Source organism: Gorilla gorilla, chromosome 9, assembly GCF_029281585.2.
Source record: "Gorilla gorilla gorilla isolate KB3781 chromosome 9, NHGRI_mGorGor1-v2.1_pri, whole genome shotgun sequence".
In the NCBI taxonomy this organism is placed as follows: domain Eukaryota; kingdom Metazoa; phylum Chordata; class Mammalia; order Primates; family Hominidae; genus Gorilla; species Gorilla gorilla.
The window spans coordinates 26,225,189-26,246,895 of NC_073233.2; the positions used below are offsets into that span (position 1 = coordinate 26,225,189).

Below are 21,707 nucleotides of genomic sequence, written 5' to 3' on the forward strand. Positions count from 1 at the left end.
TGGTTGAAGAGTTGATTTTTCAGGCTGAGAAGTAACATCTGATGTGTAACTTCAAGGAAAAACTTAAATGGTTTTTGTTTTGTTTTATTTTGAGACAGAATCTCACTCTGTCACCCAGGCTGGAGTGCAGTGTTACGATCTTGGCTCACTGAGGACTCTGCCTCCCGGGTTCAAGCAATTCTCCCACCTCAGCCTCCCGAGTAGCTGGGATTGTAGGCATGCACCACCATGCCCAGCTAATTTTTGTATTTTTAGTAGAGACAGGGTTTTGCCATATTGGCTAGGCTGGTCTGGAACTCCTGGCCTTAAGTGATCTGCCCACCTCGGCCTCCCAAAGTGCTGGGATTATAGGTGTGAGCCACATGCCTGGCCTTAAATGCGTTTCACATGCGCTGTTCTTAAGTCTTCATCTATCCCAGACACCCCTGGAGCTGGGCTTCCTAGATAGTGGGATTGTTTGGGACTTTTCCGCCATCATCTTCTATAAGGCAGAAGAAAGTGGGCCTTTTGCTGCTGCTCTTTAGGAGCCTTCCTTTGGTGGCTAAGGTTGGATCTGTGTGTTCAGCGTCTTGTTAGTGTGATTATCTTCTTGAGTCATGAGCTTCCCCAAGTTGGCAGTTGCCTGCCAGCCCATCACAGTGGCATCTCTGTGAATTATTAAGAAGGTTTAAGAGGCCAGGATAAACAGCATGAATCAAGAGAGAGACAGGCCTCCCTCCTTTGCTTACGTTGCTGTCACGCAGGGAGGATGCCAGAAGAGGTTGGAGCAAGGGAAGCAGGGAGGGAGAGAGAAGGGGTAGGGAAAAGGGGATAAGAGTTGAGAGAGGAAGGAAAAAGATGAACAAAGGAGGACTGGAGAAAAAGGGAGCAAAGAGAGAGAGAGAATTTCTTCTTAGAAGTGGGAAGACCTGATAGCAGCTTCTTTTCCACCACCATTTGGGCTGCCTCTGAACACAACCAGGAAATTCAGACAACATGTAGGACTATCCCTTCTTTCTGTTGATGATCTACTACCATTATGTGACCCTGGGTAAGTCATTTACCTTTCTGGAGAGCCAGTTTTTGTCTCTTCCCATTGGCAGGATTGTTAACTGCCAGGGATGATAAGTGCATAGATGCACAAGCTATGTTGAAATGCTCTGAATCCTTTAATGAAGTCTTTTGAAAAGTAATAAGCTTGATATCACTGTTCTTATTTTAAAAGTGCACTGATGCTTTCCAGTCACTAACTTGTCACCTTGCATGCAGGCAGGTTACTGCATTAGTGGGGCTAAGAAAGTCTTGAATACGCTGGGATAAATAAATTACCATTGGCACTTAAGGATGCCAGTTTTAATCACAGATGAGGACTTTGGGGATAAGTGCCTTTGTTTCTTTGATTATCTGCTTTTGGGATGCAGCCAAAGACCCCCTGCCCTGAGTTACTAAATTCAGCTTTGAAGACCAAGCTCTTCCTTCTTACCAGCAGAGTCAGAGCTGCTATTAGCACTCTAATTATTTATGACAACCATAGGAATTCCTGGGAATTTAAGTAAAGGAGAAGTATTTCAAGTATATGAAACTGGAAACTAGGAGGCCCAAAACTCATTTTGTAATTTTATTAATTATTTATTTTGAGATTGGATTAGTCATTTGATTCATCTCTTCCCGTGTACTCTTTAGAGTGGTTATAATTAGGCTTTACCCCATCAGTTTATTTTGACTTTTGTAAAATGGAAGTATTAGGCTTGTAAGAGCCATGATATTTAAATTCAAAGAGCACCTGACTGGGTTTAGGTGACAGACCATGAAAAGGAATTAGATGAGAAATTAGACCAAGCCCTTTGGTTTCATTATTCAGGTGGCATATAAAGAATCTTTAAAGTGTCCCAAATGACTTATTAGGATCACAGTTATCCATCCACTGTAACAAGCACTAATGACCTAATGCTGAACTGGGTATTGATCAGAATCCAATGACTTATGACTTTGGCCATCATGAGTATCCATTTGGAAGACACCTTGACTGGCCTTGATTCTCAAAAGCTGCATATTTATTCTCTCCAATGTTGAGTGTCAAAATCCAAGGTCAGAGCTCATGCCTGCCATAATTTCCCAGGTATTGAAGAGTGCCATTTGTCAAGTGTTTGGTTTTTTTGGACTTTAGTATGTACATCTGTATTACAAGTGGAAGGATAGCTGCCTGAAAATAGGCAGCTATTCTTGATTCATCTCAATGTTCAAGAATCAAGATTTCTTGATTCATTGAGATATTCAGAAGACTTATTTCTTAGTTCCACTCAACAAGTATTTATTGTGTGGCTCCTGTGTGCCAGACACTGTGCTAAGCTCTGGGGTGACTGTAGAAAACAAAGCAGATAAGAATCTCTGTTCTTATGAAGTTTACAAGCTAGCAATATATTCTGGCTCATTATATTTTCTGATAAACAGAAGAACAAACATCTATGACTTATTCCATTCAGTGGGCATCTTGTTTGTGCTTTTCATGGCACCTCTTTTGGGAGCAAGGCTTTCTACAATGCCTATCCTAGTGTTCTTATATTAAGAGGAGTTGAGAAAATGCAATTAGATCTCTGAAGATTGGGATTTTCCCAGGTGGGTCATAAACCTTAACATCTATTACTTCTGGCAGGTTCTTAAAGAAAGGTGTAGATTAGACTGAATATATACTAACCAGTCTGTCTTATGGTAATTAGATTTTTAAACAATTTTCTGCCACTAGCTTGCTTCTTAATTTTCACTTGTCTCTCAAGATAGAAACAGATAAAAAATGAATTCAATTTGAGATAATGATTCAGGTTTCTAAAATCTTGGAGGCTTGGGACACTTTGATTCTATTATCTTTTTCAGACAGTTTCCAATGGCTTTTCTCTTTTTGGAAGTTTTAGGTATCATATTTATTAAAATATGTTATGATTTTATTTGGGGAATTCAATTTTGTGAGCAGTTATTGAGCTCAAAGGATACAGATGTGAAAGGTAAACTATACACATCTGCCAGGCTCTCACAGCATATTTTGGGAAAACAAGAAAAGGAGGAATTATGTATTGGATGATTAAGAACAAAACAGAGGCAGGTAAAGGGTGCTGTGAGGACAGAGGCCTGAGTGTATCTTTCCCTTCTGTGGGTGAGGACATGGGATTGCAGAGGGAGCATATAAAGGTTTCAAGAGGAAGCTAACCCTTAGTCCTTTACTGTGGAGCCCTAGCTGAGTTTCCAAACTGAGACGGAGATATCAAAAAGACAATTTTTATATACAATACATATTATTGGGTTAATGATACTACCATTTAGAGAATACTTACTACGTGTTGGGCACTTTGCTAAGCATTTTACTGGCATCATCTAATTCTAATTGCTTCTCTTGTGAAGCAGATAGTATTAACTGTGTTTTATAGATGAGGAAACTGTGACCCAAAGAGGTTGAGTGACATGCCTGATGTCACACGCTAAGAAGCTCTGCAGCTGGAATTCACGCTAACGTATCTTTGCCTCCAAAGTCAATGTTCTAACCACTATGCTACGGCCTTTCTTGTGCTGCTGTATTCTCAAACACAGTCTCTCCATAGATATCTTGGACTGTGTTATGCCAGGGACTCCTCCATACTTACGATGAACTGCATTCACCCAGGGAAGCTGGGCCAGTCCCCCTTTGTATTAGTACTTGATTTCCTGTGAATGCAATGCAACCTCTTTCTATCACTTCTCTAAGTAGCTGGGTGCTATTATAACTTCACATATGTGTGTCCCTTGATCTAATTTGGACTTACTGTGTGGCGTTGGTCAAGTCACATAGGGAGAAAGTGATGAAGTCTCACTTTCTCATTTTCCCCATTTGCCACTGCTTTGGGAATAGTTATTTGGACAAACAAAAGCAATATTAGTCTGGCCAAAGATGGAGTGAGATGCTTTCATTTGTGGCTTTTTTCCCTGGGAGCTGAGTTGTAGCTGGACTGATCCACTCTGAACTATTCCGTCTTTTGTGACAGTTGTATTTGCCTTTCCAAGAGCCTAAAGCACAATCACAGCTAGCTCACTCTCTTTCCCAGTCTCCAAGCATTTCCACGATGCCCCATCACTCCAAGACTGTCATCGATGCAGTTGTCTCTGTTTTAGATGACGACCTTGCCCCAGCTGTCCCTGGAGGACGGCAGCTCGATGAGTAAGTCCTGAAGCTTGCTAGATGTGTCTCAGTATTTCACATGCCTGCAGTGATTGGACAAACCCTGGTATGGGCCTTAGGACTTGGTTGCCTCAAGTGTCCTGAACATCACTACTGAAAGTGTCTCTCTGGTGATTTATTTTTCTGACTTGTGTTTCCTTTTTCAGCAAATGAAAAGATTGAAGACATCAATGGCTGTCCGAAGAACAGATCCCAAATGGTAGGTGGTGCATAGGTAGTAAATGTTTGAGTTCTGTCAGCAAGCCCTGCCTCTAAATGATATTGACCATCTTGAAAACATTCATACCAGATGCTTTACTCCAGGGGATTATATTAATAAACTCACAGCTATTTCCAAGTAGCTGTGTTCTGCTTTTCTGACATTTGTTGGCATTTATTGAAAAATGGCTATGATTTTTATGTAGATTGTGAGACAGTTAAAGTGAAATATTGTCCTTGTTCTTAGACACAAATTATGCAGAACTGGTACAAACATATACATGTTTAGTACTTGAACTGCTATGGCTCGTTCTGCTTCCTCAAAGACCCACATCAATATGTGTTTGTGTATGGAGCTGAGGCATGGATGAAGTGATCGTATCTTACTAATCAGAAACTGGAGCATGTGGTCGGATTGCCTTTAAAGGTTAGAATGATGTGAAATCAGAACTGTGACAGGAAATGTGAAATGTGTAGTCACATCTGAAGCTTTTCAACATAACCTTTGCAAGTGATATTCTCTGTGGCATGATACATTTAAGTTCTGATATTATAGCTTTATACATAACCCCCAAAACTAATCTTTTAAAAATCTGTTCTTTTTCTTATTGCATGTCCTGCACATAATCTTTGAATTAAAATTTATGGTCATTGTTGAGTTCAGAAAACATTGGCTTAGTTTTTCACTTCAAAACACATTTCAAGCATGAATATTTACAAAAAAGTATGTTTTCAGAGTCTGTTAAGATAACACTAATAACCTATTTAAAACATGAAGGTGGCAACTTAAGGACAACTATTTTTTGCTGGATGTTCATTTGCTTCCAGAAATCTAAAAAAAAAAAAAAGCTTAATTTGCTTCTGTAACCCCATCCTACCTCCTTTGGGTAGGCACAGTTTGATAGATCTCATTTCAGAATAAACCAAAGTGATTGGCATTCCTTGGGTTTACTGTTTAGTTTTCTGAATTGTTATCCCAGTGACTTGGGCAAATAGGCAGCCATTTTAGTTGGCTTTTTTTAATGCACATTTCTAATATAAAGATGTCAGTGTATGTATGGAAGGGGAGTCATTTTCCAGTTTATATTCTGAAACAAGTTTTTGTTGTTGTTGTTCCACTGAAGGTTTTCTTTCTTTTTGATCCAAAGACCAACCACTTCTTACATAGGAAAGTCCCCAGGCTGACATCTCATGGCTGCTTTGACTTTTGGAAAAGCTGGGCTGCTATTTTTGCTGCAGCTACTGCAGCTGTCTAGGGTATTAATAATTGAGAAAATTTGGATGATAGAAGACTTAATTTTAGTGCAAGCATGCTACACATGTAGTCCTATCTTCATATGAAACAGATGCATTATTTCCCTCCAGGATAGATACTGATGCAATTGCCCCAGGCCATTATAATGTGTGTGTAGAACTGATATGTGGAAATTGTCAACCTTTTATTCTATTTGGTGCACCTGTATTCTAAGCACCTTTTATTGGAGGTTTTGCATGTTGTTAGAGTCTACTTCCAAGCTTATACAGATTGAGTAGCCCTAATCTGAAATATCTGGGACCAGAAATGTTTTGGATTTTGGAATATTTACATTATACTTACAGCATCCCAAATCTGAAAATCCAAAGTGTTTCACTGAGCACTTCCCTTGAGCCTCATGTCGTGCTCAAAAAGTTTTGGATTTCGGCATATTTTAGATTTTAGATTTTTAGATTTGAGATGTTCAACCTGTAATATTGTCATTTCAGATTCTTTGCAAATTTATTTCCATATGCAAATAAGTTACTTATAAATACTACCATAGCACCAATGCAGTGTTGCAGTTTCTCTATAACTCTTTCAGCCATGACAGTGCTATATTGTTTTGTTTTTGTTTTTGTGTGTGTGAACTGGTTTTTTTTTTTTTTTTTAGAACACAAGAATATAAAATCCTATAATTGTCTGTGATAATTAGTTCCAGCTTAGGGGTAGGGAGGCAGACACAGTCTTGTGGTAAGCCTAGCAGAGAGTAGTTCAGCGTGCAGGATGTGAGTCCAGGAAAATGTGAGAACCTCTGCCACAGTCATTCTATTCTGTAGGAAATGAATAGGATGATGAGAAGGACAATAGGATCATTGTTGTTGCCCCTACATCACAAAACAATGACAAGTTCATAAGGCAGAACTCACTAGATCACACAGGAAGTTCTTTCGATAGACAGGCATGGATGATTTTCTGGCTAATAGGACACCTGTGTGCACACAAGCATATATAGAGTTAAAGCATTTTTGCTCATGGGAAGTATAATTTGAGAAGATGGCATAGGGTGTGAGCCACCATTTCTAGATTGCTAGGTGGTTAACCTCCCAATTAGACTTTATCTGAGTGGCCAATAATAAACATTTGTTGTTTGCTAAATATTTCCTGTTTGGAGGATACCAAAGGAGAAGATACGTAGAAAGCATGGCAGAAGGAAGATGACACACAATGAGATGAGAACTTGGGAAGTGTATCCTGTTAGGAGGGTAACGGGCTCTGCTAGGAAAAAAAATAATCAGCACAGAGTTAATGCGGTCACTCCCTAAGAAAACAGATAGAGCACCTTTAGGGCCCTTTAATAATAGAGACAAAAGGAGTTTTATTTCAGAGCAGGAATGGAGTGGGTGCTATTCCAGTTTTCAGTGGGTCAGTTTGTATCCTCAGCTCAAGAGTAGGTTAGGAGCATGAGCTTTGTAGGAGGAGCAAGCCCCGGAAGAAGGCACCTTTTCCTCCCTCCCTTCACTCTTCCTAACCCACTAGGCTGCCCAGCTGCTCTGTTCTCTGCTGTAACTCCGGCTGTCTTCCCAGAGGATAGGGAAGTAAAAGCAGACATTTGTGGAATATGACCTAGAGGATTCCAGGGGCAGCAGTGCATAATCATAATGGGCTTGGCGTTGTGTACTTTTAGACTGTCAATCAGCAAGCAGTCACAGAGTGCCTACTGATGTGAGACGCTGGACTAGGCCAAGCTGAATACACAGGTGACCAAGATGTGATCCCTGCCCTCAAAGAACTCAGATAAGTGGGCAAGAGACCAGAGAACAATTAGAAGAATAGACTATTGCAGCTGCTCCCACAGACACCTGTGCATGGCACTGTGGGGACCCATTCTACCCCCAGGGCAAGGAAGGTTCCTAAATAACTTCTAAAGGGTGAGTCTTGAAAGGTCAGAGAGTTCACCACAAGAGATGATGGGTGGAAGAGGATTCCAAGTGGAGACAGCCAGGCATGCAACCCATTTCTGGAGAATGGGTTTACTTGAGGAAATCATGGATCCCACAGAGGAAGGTTTTACAAACAATCATCCATTGATTGTACCAAATTGCCATGAACTGTGTCTGGTGAGGCTCTTCTAGCCTCTGGGCAGCATCAACTCCTTGTCCTGTTGTACCTGGGGTGAAAGGAGGGGCATGGAAGAGCCCACAGTACAACAGACTCATAGGCACAGAGGTCTTTTCAGACCTGGGACAAGCCTTGTGCATGCTTCATCACACAGATTCCTACATATGGGGGAGAAACCTCAGAACAAAGTTTTCTAAAGGAAAAAATTCAAGGTCATCAATTCCTGTGGACAGAAGTTCAGCCATGAAATTTGGGAAATGGAAACACAACCCAGTTGGAAACGGCTGTTAATATTTTTATATTAGCACTAATGTGCATCTACACAGTGCTTTAAGGCTTATGAGCCCATCACACATTCAGTCCTCCTGACTCTGCTGTGGGCTGGCGTAACACTCACACCTTTTGGGTGAGAAATTGAGATGCTCTCCCCAGGACTCAAGCCTGATGCTTTTCCATCAGCATTTGTAACCCTCAGTGCCGCCCTCCTCTTGGCCCTGGTAAAATGGCACCAGGTCTGTAACCCAAAGGCAGAGAGGCACAGCAGTGGCTTCCCTTTCCTGGAGCAAGCCCAGCCTTGGCTTGTTTTTAAGGAGTGCTTTGCCCTGTTTCAGTCTGACCCAGATGCTTTTGGGGCCAAATCCTTGGAAATGGAGCTTTAGAAACAACACTCCCACCCCATTCCCTCTCCCCCACCAAATTCATCCCCTTGGCCCTTAAATAAGTTTGTGTGTGTGCGTCAGAGCTGGTTAAAATGTTTTGTCTATTTAACATTGCCATGGCAACCAAGGGGCATCTCTTTGGCTTTCAAGTGGTGTGTTCAGCAGAGTTGTCTGTTAGTGTGGAAGGAAAAACATTGCTTGGAGGTTAGCCAGCGGGTGCTGGGGCGGCCCTGCTTCCCAATTTGAACTCACTGTACTCAAGACATTGGGGGCATTGGCTCACTTTGGAGCCTGGGAATAGCCAGTGGCAGGGGGTGGTTTTCTTTTTTCATCATTATTATTTTAAGCAGCTTGGCTGTCTGTTGTTGATTAGGAGAAGTGCAAAGTTAAGGAGGCTTGCTTGCCTTTTCAGCAAAAAAGCCCCAGGCCTGCTTTCCCCTTTAGCTGATCTTGGACCTGGGGTCAGCTGAGCCTCCCAGCGCTGAGCCCCTGCTTCCTCCTGGGCTCTTCAAGGAGTCCTCCTGCCTTCTTCCCTCAGTGCATCTAGACGGAGGGCCAGCCTGAGCCTGGGGACCAGCCAGGCCAGGTTTCTAATTCCTTTTCTGCTATTCTGCAGCCTTGAGCTAATTACTTGACTCTTTGAAGCCTCATATTTCCTGTTCTATGAAGTGGGGTTGATAATAATACATACCTCATAAAGTTTTCATGAAGACTAATGAGGCAATGAAAATGATAATAATGGATAATATTAATTAAAGTGATAAAATATAACCAAAGCTTACAGTGTTTGCCTTGTGCCAAGCACCATTCTAAGTGCTTTACAAATACAGCATGTCCCCTTAGTTCATCCTCCCAACAGCCCTTTGATGCGGGTGATCTTATTATCCCTATTCTCCTGGCATATAATCAGCACTCAGTATATGGCAGTTACTATGATAATGAAGATTTCTTTCAGTGATCATTCATGTTTTGGGGGACATAGAACCTTTTGGAAATCTGAGAACCCTTCAGAAATCTTCTAGCTCTCTCCTCCCCAAATTGCACTTACCCCAGAATTTTGCATACAACCTGAGCAGATCATGAACCCTAGAGGCCAGCTCATGTATGCCCTGGGGCTCCATAGACTCCAGGTTTGGTGCCCCTGCTGCATAGGGCACAGCCCTTCTTCTCACTCTATCCTTTCAGGGAGCTCTATGGAAAATGCCAGCACTGGAGTTCCTAAGACAGTAGGAACCTGCACTTAGGCACAGAGAAGGGCCAGGCAGTGATTTTCTAACTTCTATTCCATAAGCAGAACCCCTCATTTTCCCAAATAAAAGCTGTGGAACCCCATATATGAGTGATAAAAGCTGCTATAAGTAGGGGTAGGTAGCCCAGGACAGGGCCACCATAGCTGCCCCTTGCAGGAGGCCAGCACCTGGGGAGATGCAGCGGGATGCAGCCTAGGAAGGAACATGGCAGTGTCAGGTTTCAGCTCTGCTCCTGGCTCCAGCCCTCCTTTCTCTGGTCCTCCTCAGTCTCTTTTCTGTGAAGTCGGATTAGGTCTTACCTCTGACCTCTGCAAGGCATCACAGCTGAGAGCAAGGGCTGGGAAGGCCAACTGCTTGTAACCCAGGTGTGTCCCTTAGTCTCTAAGGGAGCCAGTTCCTATAACAGAGGTAGTAACAGTACTTGCCCCATGGGGTTGTTTTAAGGCTTCCACGAGACAATCTACATGAAGTGCTGGCACGTTGCTGGCCACAGAGTTGCTGGCCTCAGTAGATGTTAGCTCTTTTGATGATTTTTCAAGGGACTTAAGTATTTGTTAAAAAACAGACATGCCTCGGGAACAGCCAACTCTGCTTTTGGGTGGGGGCTTGTTTTGCGGGATTTGAATTCATTTGTATACCTACATCTCTCTGAATGATAGCACTGGACTCAAAGGAAACCCCTGAGAGATCTCATGTCACAGAACAGTGTGGTCAGTCTCGCTCAGTCCCATCATAAGTGACCTGGATAATCCACTTGGCCTTAGCACTTCACTTCCTTCTATGAGAAATGTGGAAGAGAATAACACCTCGCAGGGTTACCATGAGATTTTAATGAGCTAACATTTATTGATCACTCACTATGCACCAGACTATGTGCTGAGAGCCTGCTCAATCACTCAAAACAGCCCTATGATAAAGATGCAGTTATTGTCTATATTTTGTACATGGGGACTGAGGATTTAAAAGGTTGCTCTTGGTCCCAGATTATTTACCTAGGGAGAGGCAGAGTTGGAGCTCGAACCCAAGTCTATTTTCAGAGATATGGTGTTTACCTCTGTGACAGAGAAGGGGTATCATAAAAACAGTCTCCACCTCACCAAGCCTTGTTCTCCTTAGTTTTCATCTGCAGATACAGCAGAACCAGTTAGGTTTAGCTGAGAGTTAGCAAAAAGGGAGGAGATGGAATATTTCTGGAAAGGGCCTGAGTTGACCTGCTGATGGGAACATGAAAGCTGAAACAGGGGCAGGTGGCCCCTTGTGAAAGGCAGCTCCTTGAATTGGCCTCGAAGAGCCCTGGCGCCAGGTACCTCTGGCTGCATTCTCTCCAGAGCCTCCTGGGCCAGGAAAAGGCCATCTGCAGTGGGATCAGATTTCCAGGCCCAGTGACCTTGAGCCCTCCCAACAGCTGCCAGAAAGCCGTCCACATGCCTGGGGAGTGTCTGAGATCCTTGGGCAGCTGAGTTGCCTCTTCCCTGGGCCCTGGGCCTATTTTTACACAGCCCTAAGGGCACACACATGTTGCAGAACCAAGAAGGAATGAAGAAAAGTCCATAGGCCACTTAGAATTTAAAGCAAAGTAGAAAGAGCTCAGGGCCAAGATCAGCAGGAAGCATCCACTGCTTCCCACCCAGGACAGCATATACACACTATCTTATGTGTTGGCCGTTGTTCATTGTCTTTCAAAGGTGGCAACAACCTCCACGTCTGTCTGTCTCTTCAGTCATGCCTGTTTAAAACTGTCATTGCCTTCCCATTTCCCTCTCCATACTCTTTAGCACGGAATAGAAGATCCTTCAAGATCTGATTACCATCCTCTCCTGCCACTTGGCCACTCAAACTCTATGCCCCAGCGAGACCAGATACCTTGTAGTATGCCAAAGAGGCCGTGTATTTTCATGCCTTTGTACTTTGGTAATATACAAAGTACTTATTTACAGATAAAGTACTGTCCAGTCTGCCAGGACTGATCTCCCGCTTGCCCCTTCCTGGGCAGTGTGACCTTTAATATTCAGGTCACTTGTTTCCTCAAAGTGTTGACATAATGAGGTGCCTATCATCTTTTGTGTCCCCAAGTGTCCTGTGCCTGCTTTTAACATAACACACTCTCTTGTGGTTGTCTGTTTACTCATCTTCTTGAAGGAAATACCATGTCTTTCACTTGAGTATCCTAAGCATCTGTCATTTTGGTGACTGGGCCTGTAGTCAGCATTTAGTAAATACAGGATGGGTAGATGGACAGACGGAAAGACCAGGGAGGGAGCTGGCCTGAATGTGTGTGTGTGTAGCTGGAGGATTCTAACATACCGTTATTCTGATTTCATTATCTACAGCTGAGCAGTGCTTTGAGCACTCAGTATTAATTTGGAAGTTCCTAATAGGATTTAAGAAATAGATATGTAGTGCTGTTCTAGAAGTGTCTTTCCCTAATTCTTTTCTTCCTCAGTTTATCCAGAGGACCCAAATAGAACATTGTAATTACTCTCAGGACTTGTGGTTAATTTTTAGTTTATTGAGTTTTTTGTGTTGCTTGAGGTGAGCATATTTAATTAAGCACCCTCACAACCACCAGTTTATTAATGTTGATAACAAAAATGATGATAAGGTACATTTCTAAGTGCCTTCCATGTTTTAACTCATTTTATTCTCATAACCGTCCTATAGAATGAGGAACATATTTTATCCATTCCATTAAAAAGAATGGAGAACTTAGACCTTGATGCCATTTAATATGCTCTGCCAGAGGCCAGCTGTGGGTTGTGATAAAGAACCTCTCATTCTTTCCCCTCACACAGTAGCACCTTTGTCCCTGACTTTCCACCATGCTTTTATTTAACAAGGTATAGCAAACACTTAGAGTAGGTACTGGTTTAGATATTTTATCTGTATTGACTGATTTTATCTTCCTAAAACTCTATGAGAGCATATACAATTATGATTGCCATTTTATAGATGAGGAAACAGAGACAGAGAGCAGTTGAGTAACTTGCCCAAGGTCACACAGCTAGTAAGTGGCAAGCTGGGGTTTGTTTGCTGGAAGCCTGGCTCGAGAGTCTACTCCCTTAACTGTTTTGCTATTCTACATGTAAAGAAATTGATTAAAGAAGAAAAAAAAGACTCACTATGACATGGAAAGGCAAACATTCCATTTGTAACCCTAGCCCCTCATCTAGGCATAGGCAGAGGCTCAGGATGAGACATTCTGTTGTGGGAAGGAGATGTGGGATAAGAAGAATAAGCATGGGCTCTGGGATCAGGCTGACCTAGGTTCCACACACGGGGTATGTGTGCTGGGCAAGTTAATTGAATTTCTCTGAGTCTGTCTTCTCATCTGGAAAAGGATAATGATGGAAGCTACCTTCTAGGGTTGTTGTGATGGGGGTATAAAAGGCACCTGGTCTCATCCTGGCTCACAGTTAATGCAAGTGAGAAGGTCATTCCCTGCCCTGTTTACAAGTCACATATTTCCTAACTATGGTACATCAAAAGATTTTTTCATATTCAAAAAGTACGCCCTCAGTGGGGTAGCTGAACAGTGTCAACCCATCCCCAACAATGTTCACATCCTAATCCCCAGAACCTGTGAATATGTTATCTTACCTGATGAGAGACTTTCCAAATGCGATTAAGGATTTTGAGATGGGATAATGATCCTGGATTATCTGGGCAGGCCCAATGTGATTACAAGCATTCTTATAAGAGAGAGGCAGGAAGGTGAGAGAGATGTGACAATGGAAGTAAAGTTGGAGAGAGAGATTGGAAGATGCTAAGTTGCAGGCTTTGAAGGTGGAAGAAGGGGCCATGAGCCAAGGAATGCAGGTGGCCTCCACAAGCTGGAAAAGGTAAAGGAAACAGATTCTCCTCTAGAGCTTCCAGAATGGATGCAGCCCTGCCAAATCCTAGGTTTTAGCCCACTGAGACTGATTTTGGACTTCTGACCTCCAGAACTGTAGATAATACATTTGTATTGTTTTAAGCCACTAAGTTTGTGGTTAATTTGTTGCAGCAGCAATAGGAAACTAATACACTCTGGGATTCATGCAAAATAACTCTTGCTGTATCAGAGAGTAAGCTACTTGGGTTTTATAGCACAGGCTCATTTTGCTGTAAATGTGGGTTCCTTGGATTTCTGAGTTTACTGGAAGGTGCCTCTATTGTTAGAACCCTTCAGAATGGAGCTTGCTGCATCAGTACATTCAGAGCACGTCACTGTAGGGAAGCATGTGGAGGACAGAGACCCACAGTTTTTTATTTCTAGTACTGTGTCCACATTGTGGGCCGATATACATACTAAGCTGTCATGGGAGAGGCAAGTGCATTTCATCTCAGTAATTAGAAGTGAATATTGCATCTTCTGGACCTCTTTGCCAATGTAAACTCACAAATAGGTACTTTGTCCCCACAACTAACATATGTTTGTCTTGTTAATTAACATAACATTTAAGCAAATGTTAGGAATTTACCATATTTTATATGCTATTTAATAACATCAAAGCTTTGTAATGTGAATAGTTTTTTAAAAAATCTCTTTCAGTTCAATAAAAATATCCATATTCTCAGCACCTGGCATAGGCCTAGGTATGTTAGAAGTGCTCAGCTAATTTTTCTCAGATGAGAAAGCTAAACAATAAGTGGTCCAACAATCCAGGAGTTTCACAGAGAATGGAGTGATGTGACATATCAAATTTTAATATTTTGAGCACACTGTGTAAGTTTAAGTGCTCTCAAGAAATGTAGGATTCAGTCTCTTCTCACAATTTTATATTTTAATTCAGTTCTAAAGGTATATGAAAAGACACCAAAATAACAGATTATTTTCATTAATAAGGGAAATGGTGTTTGGGTTGGTAAAGCCTCCAATAGCCGTGTTCAAACTTTATATGTGAGAAGCACCTGGAGAGATTATTAAAACAGATTACTGGACCCCATCCCCAGAGTTTCTGATTTGGTATGCCTAGGGAGGAGCTGGGGAATTTGCATTTTTGACAGTCTCCTGGGTGCTGATCATGTTACTGCTCTGGTGACCACACTTTGCCAAGCATGACACATTGTCTCTGAGTTAAGTAACAAAGCCTCTTTGCTGGGATATGACTGAGCAAACATGCATTTAAATATATATTAGTCTGTAAAGTTGTTTCCAGTTTTAAAAGTTAATATGAGGGAATCCTTTTGCTTTTTGGAAAGGTTAGGATGCCTTCAAGCTAGTCCAACCCGTGGCCCACAGGCCACCTGCAGCCCAGGATGGCTTTGAATGAGCCGCAACACAAAGTTGTAAACTCTCTTAAAACATCATGAGATCTTTTTTTTTTGTGACTTTTTTAAAGCTCATCAGCTATTGTTAGTGTATTTTTTGTGTGGCCCTAGACAATTCTTCTTTTTGCAATGTGGCCCAGGGAAGTCAAAAGTTTGGGCATTCCTGCCTTGTACATTCTTTTTTCTTAGAACTATTATATGTTCCAAATTGATATGATCTGAACTGTGCATGTGGTCATGATCTGGTTGGAGTTTGAGATGCCTTCTCTACCCTCTTCCAGCTCACTTAACCTCTGTAACTTTTTTTTTTTCCACTGAACGTTTGGGGTGATAATTCTTTAGCACACTGGGCTTAAATGCCTTTGTCCCCACTAGACATTAACTTCTTTGAGGACAGTAGTGGCATCTGTCCATTTGCTCACACTGCTTAGCAACCTGGTAGATGCTCACTCAGTGAATATTTAATGAAGAAATTCCCAACACACCTGCACTGGGACTGATGTGTTGTGAGTGGCAACATGTTGTACTCAGGAAGGTTAAAGAACGTAGCAAATGTGAGGCTGACCGAGGTTGGGGCTGGGGGAAGGGAAACATAGCTGTAGATCTGAGCTGAAAGAGAAATTGGATGGTGATTTATAACCGTGTGGATTGTGGTTTATATAAAAGCCATCTGGGCCTCATGCTTGGATCCACCTCCCTGCATATGTGTTCATGGAGTTCTTATGTTTCAGCCTAGCATCAAAGAGGTGTTTTTTTGTATATGTGTTGTTTTTTTAAAAATTTGCCGTGAAGTGGAACTTAGCAGGGAAATCCTGTTTGGACTTTGTAAGGCATGGTTAGCCTATGGCATCTGCATGTTGGAAACTGGTCAGGTCAGTGGACAAGTGCCAGTGTGCTCACTTCAGAGATTAGAGAATGGTGGCCAAAAAGCTAAGTTGAGGTGCTTTTAAAACAAAAACTGAACAGATGCCAACAGTTAGATAAAAATCAATATATTTCATTAAAATTGATCTTCTGTGGATTGGCACGCAACAGGCAAAAAATTGGCTGTAACTGGGTAGGAGCTGCCCCCTTTGGGTGGGTGTGGGCTGTTTGTCACAATCTCCACCATTCCCTATTATCTTATACCTAACCTGTTTTACTCATTTGTTACCTGCCTATCCCCCTGCACACATTTGACGTTTTTGATCCCTAAATGATGATATTCTCATAAGTTTCCTGAGCTTCCTCAGGAATCCCAAGCACTGGCATGTGGTAGCTTGAGAGGCCTATAAATGTTTATATTGACTTAAATTATTCTTGCTCCTGAAGATTTAGAACCTAAATATCTTCCCTAAGAAAGTTACTTCTTCCTCTGTGAAGTGTCCTTTTTAAAATGTAAAGGTTAGATTTGGTTTGCATGGACTGATTACTTATTGCCTTGTTGTACTGCTGAAATCAGAGGGCAGGAAAAATGACCAGGCAAGGTGGTCATGTTTCTCCCCAGCTCTGGCAAAGCACTTGCTGTTTGGTTGTTAATGCCCCATGTTTGCATAGGGCTTCATAGCTTACAGAACACTTCCTACTGTGTTCAAATTCTAACTCTGCTGTTTAATAGCTGCAGCTTAGGAAGGCTCTTAAACACTCTGTGCCTCCATTTCCCCATCTGAAAAATGATAATAATATCTACCTTATCTAGTGGTGGATTAAAAAAATAAAAATTAACTGAAATAATAATGTATGGGACAGAATTTAGCGCAGTGCTTCAGGTTTCATAAGAATGCAAATACTAGTTTCTGGCAAGGTCTCTGTACGGCTTTCAAGAAAGGAATAATTATCCCCATTTTACTGAAGGAGAAACTGAAGCTTAGGGAAATTGAGTACCTTGCCCAGAGGTGGCCAAGGAGCCCTGAGAAATCCACAATTCCCTAGACTTTCCACCTGGTCATTCAAAATCCTTGATTCCCCTGTCTACCCTTGAAATCTCCTCTTATTAATAGCTCCAGTAATGATGAAACTTTGAGATGAGTTGACTTTTCCTATTTCAGTAGCTTTCTTGGGTGAGAGGGCTCCCACATTGGTGGGAACATGGTACCAGTTACACAGAGTTGGATGTGAGGGCAGAACCTGTCCACAGTGTCGTCTCATATACTTTCCCCTGAAGGAATATGAAGGCAAGAAGAAAGAGGCATGCGTTCCGGGTTTCCACTGAGGGACTACTCGTGCATGCTTCTAGTGGGAGGCTTTCTGAAATGAGTCAACTTGGAATTCAAGTATTCCTCAGGCCCCCTTCTGTCTCTCCAAGGAGATTGTACAGAAGAAACCCTAACCAGAGCAAAGGGCCTTTCATGGTTAGCCTTTGGATAGGGTGTTTCTTCCTACTTGGTCTTTTCCTCTACATACATTGCATAACCAGTCTTGTGAGACTCCTTTAAGAAGGATTTGCCGGGATTTGATTTGAGTTTCAGAATTCATTGGTTGCCTCCTTTTATGAATGACTATCAAGTGCTCTCTCTTTATGATCACCCAGCAGTTTAATTTTAGCCCTTGGGGTGGGTGGAGGGAGCCTTCCTGATATGTGGATATGTAGATAGAACCATATGAAATGACCAATATTTAACCATTTTTTATGTACAAAAATGGCAATTTTATCTAGTTCAACCAAAGATTTGGCAAAGATGTAAATAGTAACAGAGGTTAGCATTCTATGACAACTTAAAAATTATCACTCTTTCTTCATAGGTGCATTTGGTATCTTGTGGCCTTGGAAAGCTCAGGGATGTCCTGTAATGGAATCCTTCCTTGTCTAGTTTGTTCTCCTCTTTCAGTGGATTTTGACCATGCCTCTGACATTGTGGCTGTGGCAGCAGGCAGTATGCAGAGTGGAGAATTAGTTATTATATGCTTAATTATTTTTAATTTCATAATTTCTAATTGGTTGGCATGTAGCTCTTTACCTTTATCACAGATTTTAGAATTTGAAACTGTTGGCCAAATCGTTTCTTAGTTTAAAATATTTTGTGTATTCCTTGCAAAATTCCCCAAATTATATATTCAGGATCATCAGTGATCTAGGATTCAGGTGCAACTCCTTAGCCATGCCTACAACTAGCTTTTGAAATAAAAAATAGATTGAGGTAATGTATGTGGACGTTTCTAGTATTGTGCCTGGCATATAATAATCACCCACTGATTGATTGCTAGCAGAATTTGAAATTAGAGTGGAAACAATGGTGATTTGGGGTTAGATTTCTCATAGACATTAACACAATAGGGTGTTCTATAAAGGCAGAGAATAGCGGACCCATGGCCTTCATTCTAGCCATCATCAGAGTAGGTGAGCAAAGTCCTGCAGGATTCTGAATTGAGCATTAATGCATTCAAAGGTATTTGCTTGGCTTTGTTTCCTGCTTATGGATGCCACCAGGACAGGTCTTACATTTAAGTACACACTATCATTGGAATTTCAGGAAATGCATGGATTGACTGTTCGTGAACAACCAGAAGAACCATAAGCTGCCGATAGTGGCAAATTGGCTGAGGCACAAAGCACAAAGCTGACTTACACAGGCTGGTGTGAGGGAACTGGTACCAAGCTGAGGAATGAGTTTCACTCTTGGCCTTCGTCTACAGATTATTCCATTACCATATTCCTTTATATCTACTTGTTTTGTGGGTATAACGATGTAGTCTAGTGGTTCTTCCAAAACTGAAGATTCACTGCACTCTAGAGACATATCTACTCCTGAATTTCAAGGATCTGATGTCTTATTTAATTTTGCATTTATATTCTGCTACCTCTTGAAGATTCTGTGGTGGCTTATGGGTTTAAGCATGTAATATGGCAAAGATACCAAAAAAAAAATCCAGACCTTTTTAAAAGAGCATGGTGAGTAAGTGTCAGGCTTTTCAGTAGGTGCCTTGATAAGAATAAGTTGTCCCTTAACATATTTGTGACTGTATGTTTAGTGGAGTGATTGTTTACTTAAAGTCAACTCTTGCCCAGGAGACTAGCTGCTCCTTGAGGGAAGGACCACACTGTCTTGTCTGCCTGCATTTTCTGTCCATTGAATAGGACTGAGAAGAGAGTAGATGCTCAATCTGTATTTTCAAGGAATGAATGAGACTGTCAGGTTCCAGGTAATTGCACTGGGTGAAATCTCCAAGTGTCTGTAGTCCCACTCTGTCTACCTCTGTTGTCTGTCTTAGGGGACTGGAAGTCAGGATTTTTTTCTTAAAGTTTGAGTCCAAGTTTATGTCCTCTTCTGTGGGTAAAACCAACATTTTCTGCAAAAATGACTTGATTTTTAAAAAGTAGAATTGATATACATTGTATAATGATTTCCACAATCAAAGTAATTGATACTTCAATTACTACGCATGCTGTACCTTAGATCTCTAGAACTTGTTCATTTTTTCATTATTATTATTTTTTGAGACAGTTTCACTCTGTCGCCCAGGCTAGAGTGCAGTGGCACGATCTTGGCTCACTGCAAGATCCACCTCCCAGGTTCACGCCATTCTCCTGCCTCAGCCTCCCAAGTCGCTGGGACTACAGGCACCCGCCACTATGCCCGGCTAATTTTTTGTATTTTTAGTAGAGATGGGTTTTCACCATGTTAGCCAGGATGGTCTCGATTTCCTGACCTTGTGATCCACCTGCCTCGGCCTCCCAAAGTGCTGGGATTAAAGGCGTGAGCCACCACGCCCAGCCAGAACTTGTTCATTTTATGACTGAAAGTTGATGCCTTTTGACTACCATCTCTCCATTTGCCCCATCCACCAGCCCCTGGTAAACCACTGTTCTGCTCTGTGCTTCTATGAATTCAACTTTTTATTATCTCACATATAAACAAGATCATGCAGGACTTGTCTTTCTGTACCTAGATTATTTCACCTAGCATAATGTCCTTCAGGCCCATCCATGTTGTTGCAAATGGCAGGATTTCCCTCCTTTATTATGGCTGAATAATATTTTATTGTGTGCATATGCCACATTTTCTGTATCCATTTATCCTTTGATGCGTTGCACACTTAGGTTATTTTCATATCCTGGTAATTGTGAATAGTGCTGCAGTGAACATGAGGATACAGATATCTCTTTGAAATACCAATTTCCTTTCCTTTTGACAATGGGAGTTCTTATGGTTGTTCTATTTTTAATATTTTGAGGAACTTCCATACTGTTTTTCATAATGGACTGTTGACTCTCCTTAACCAAAGCTATTTGCCTAAAAGGTCTTAGGGTTTCTCATGCAACTCAGTAGAAGAGACTTTGACCACAAAGTTTTTTGGATAGATAGTTCTGGTTCTGGCAGGCTAAAAATGAATGCTAGTGACAAATTACATATTCGTAGAAAGGCTGTACTAGTGTCACATAATTTAACAAGTCTCAGAGTGTCTCACACTTCAAAATGATCTTTCACTTTCAGGAAATGCCACTGGTATGAAAATTCTGCCATTATGAAATTACGTGAAGAATGAGCCCTTTTAGAGCTCTGGGTATGTGAAGTTCCAGATCATTGACATATATCCACCCACCCAATCCTCTCAGTAATGGTGGGAGATAGATATCAGCATTTCATGTTACAGATGACAAATCTAAGGCTTGAAGCAGTTAATAATTTTCTTAGAGTCTTGTGGGCATCTGTCAGGGAGCCAGAACCAGATATGGAGGAGTCCAAAGTCATATTCTCTTAAACAGATATTGTCACCTAATAATTGTGGGCAAGAGGTAATGTGGGAAGCCAATGGCAGTCCCTTCTGTCTTGGTATGAATTTGTTTATCAGCATCTTTTCAAGAAAGAGGTTGCGGAGAAGTAAGCATGACATCAGGTTACAGAGAGGGCCCAGATTCCTGGAGAGCTGTGCTTGAGAGGAAAGCCTGGAGGAGGAAACGGAAAGCAGATAAGCCTGTTCGATTCTCTGTTTCACCAGGAGCCAACCCAAGACACAGCTTTGGAATGTCCTGTCCTTAGAACTATTGCCCAGGGCCACTCATGCCTAAAATTACAACACAGTAATAAAAACTACCAGTTGTTGGGCACATATTAAACATCACGAATATATCCTCTTGTCTAATGACAACCACCACCCTAGGGGGTAGGTGTTATAATGACCATTTTATAGATCAGGCCACTGGGGTAATTGCTGAACATCATCATTTAGTAAATGCCAGAAACAAGATTTGAATCCAGACTTGTCTGAACCTAAAGCCTGTGTTACATCCTCTAAATATCACTCCTTAGCCCTAATCATTCCCCTTTTGTGTTTGTGTCCAGCTTCTAGCTTGATGATTCCTTTTGGAAGTGCTAGGAAGTTTTAAGGAGAGTCACTCTGAAATTGTAGCAAGAGAAAGGATACACAGAATGGGATACTGATTGAATGCACGCAAAGGTATCCTTGGGCCTTTCTGACACTAGTCACCAGTGGAATTTTTCCTCTCGTAGGGTCTACCATCTCTAAAAGAGAACAGAGTTCAGTCATAAGAGTATCTTATGGGAGCCTCCAGAGTAAGGATAGACTTCTAGAACTTTAGCTACAACTCCCCTCCCAGGTTGCTTTCTTTGTTTCAAGGGAAAAATTGAGAAGTTGGAAAATAATAGGAAAAAATATTCTAGGCACTTGGAAGCAAAGTGGAAAAAGATAGTCACTGGAGGAATTTGAGAATCTTGCTTTCAATTTTTTCTCTAGAGATAATTTTTTTTGTATCCATATGGACTTACCCATTTGCTGTAAAGCAGAGAAACTCTTAAAAAGTTTTTTAAAAAGGGAATTTTTGACAACATCTTGGAAAGCTGAAGTTATAAATATTATAAACAGTATGGTGGATA

General features: G+C 41.6%; 1 protein-coding gene across 9 annotated transcripts in view; it reads left to right on the forward strand.

Moving 5' to 3' along the window:
• NAV2 (neuron navigator 2) overlaps nucleotides 1–21,707 on the forward strand; it is a 775,852-nt gene that overhangs the window by 495,350 nt on the left and 258,795 nt on the right. For all 9 annotated transcript variants that reach the window (XR_008669893.2, XM_055356422.2, XM_063711041.1 and 6 more), the window contains one exon: nucleotides 4,330–4,382. Coding sequence is in view for 8 of the 9 variants with exons in the window: in XM_055356422.2 (XP_055212397.2) it covers nucleotides 4,330–4,382 (53 nt within the window). In the remaining variant the exon portion in view is untranslated. The remainder of the gene's footprint in view (nucleotides 1–4,329; nucleotides 4,383–21,707) is intronic.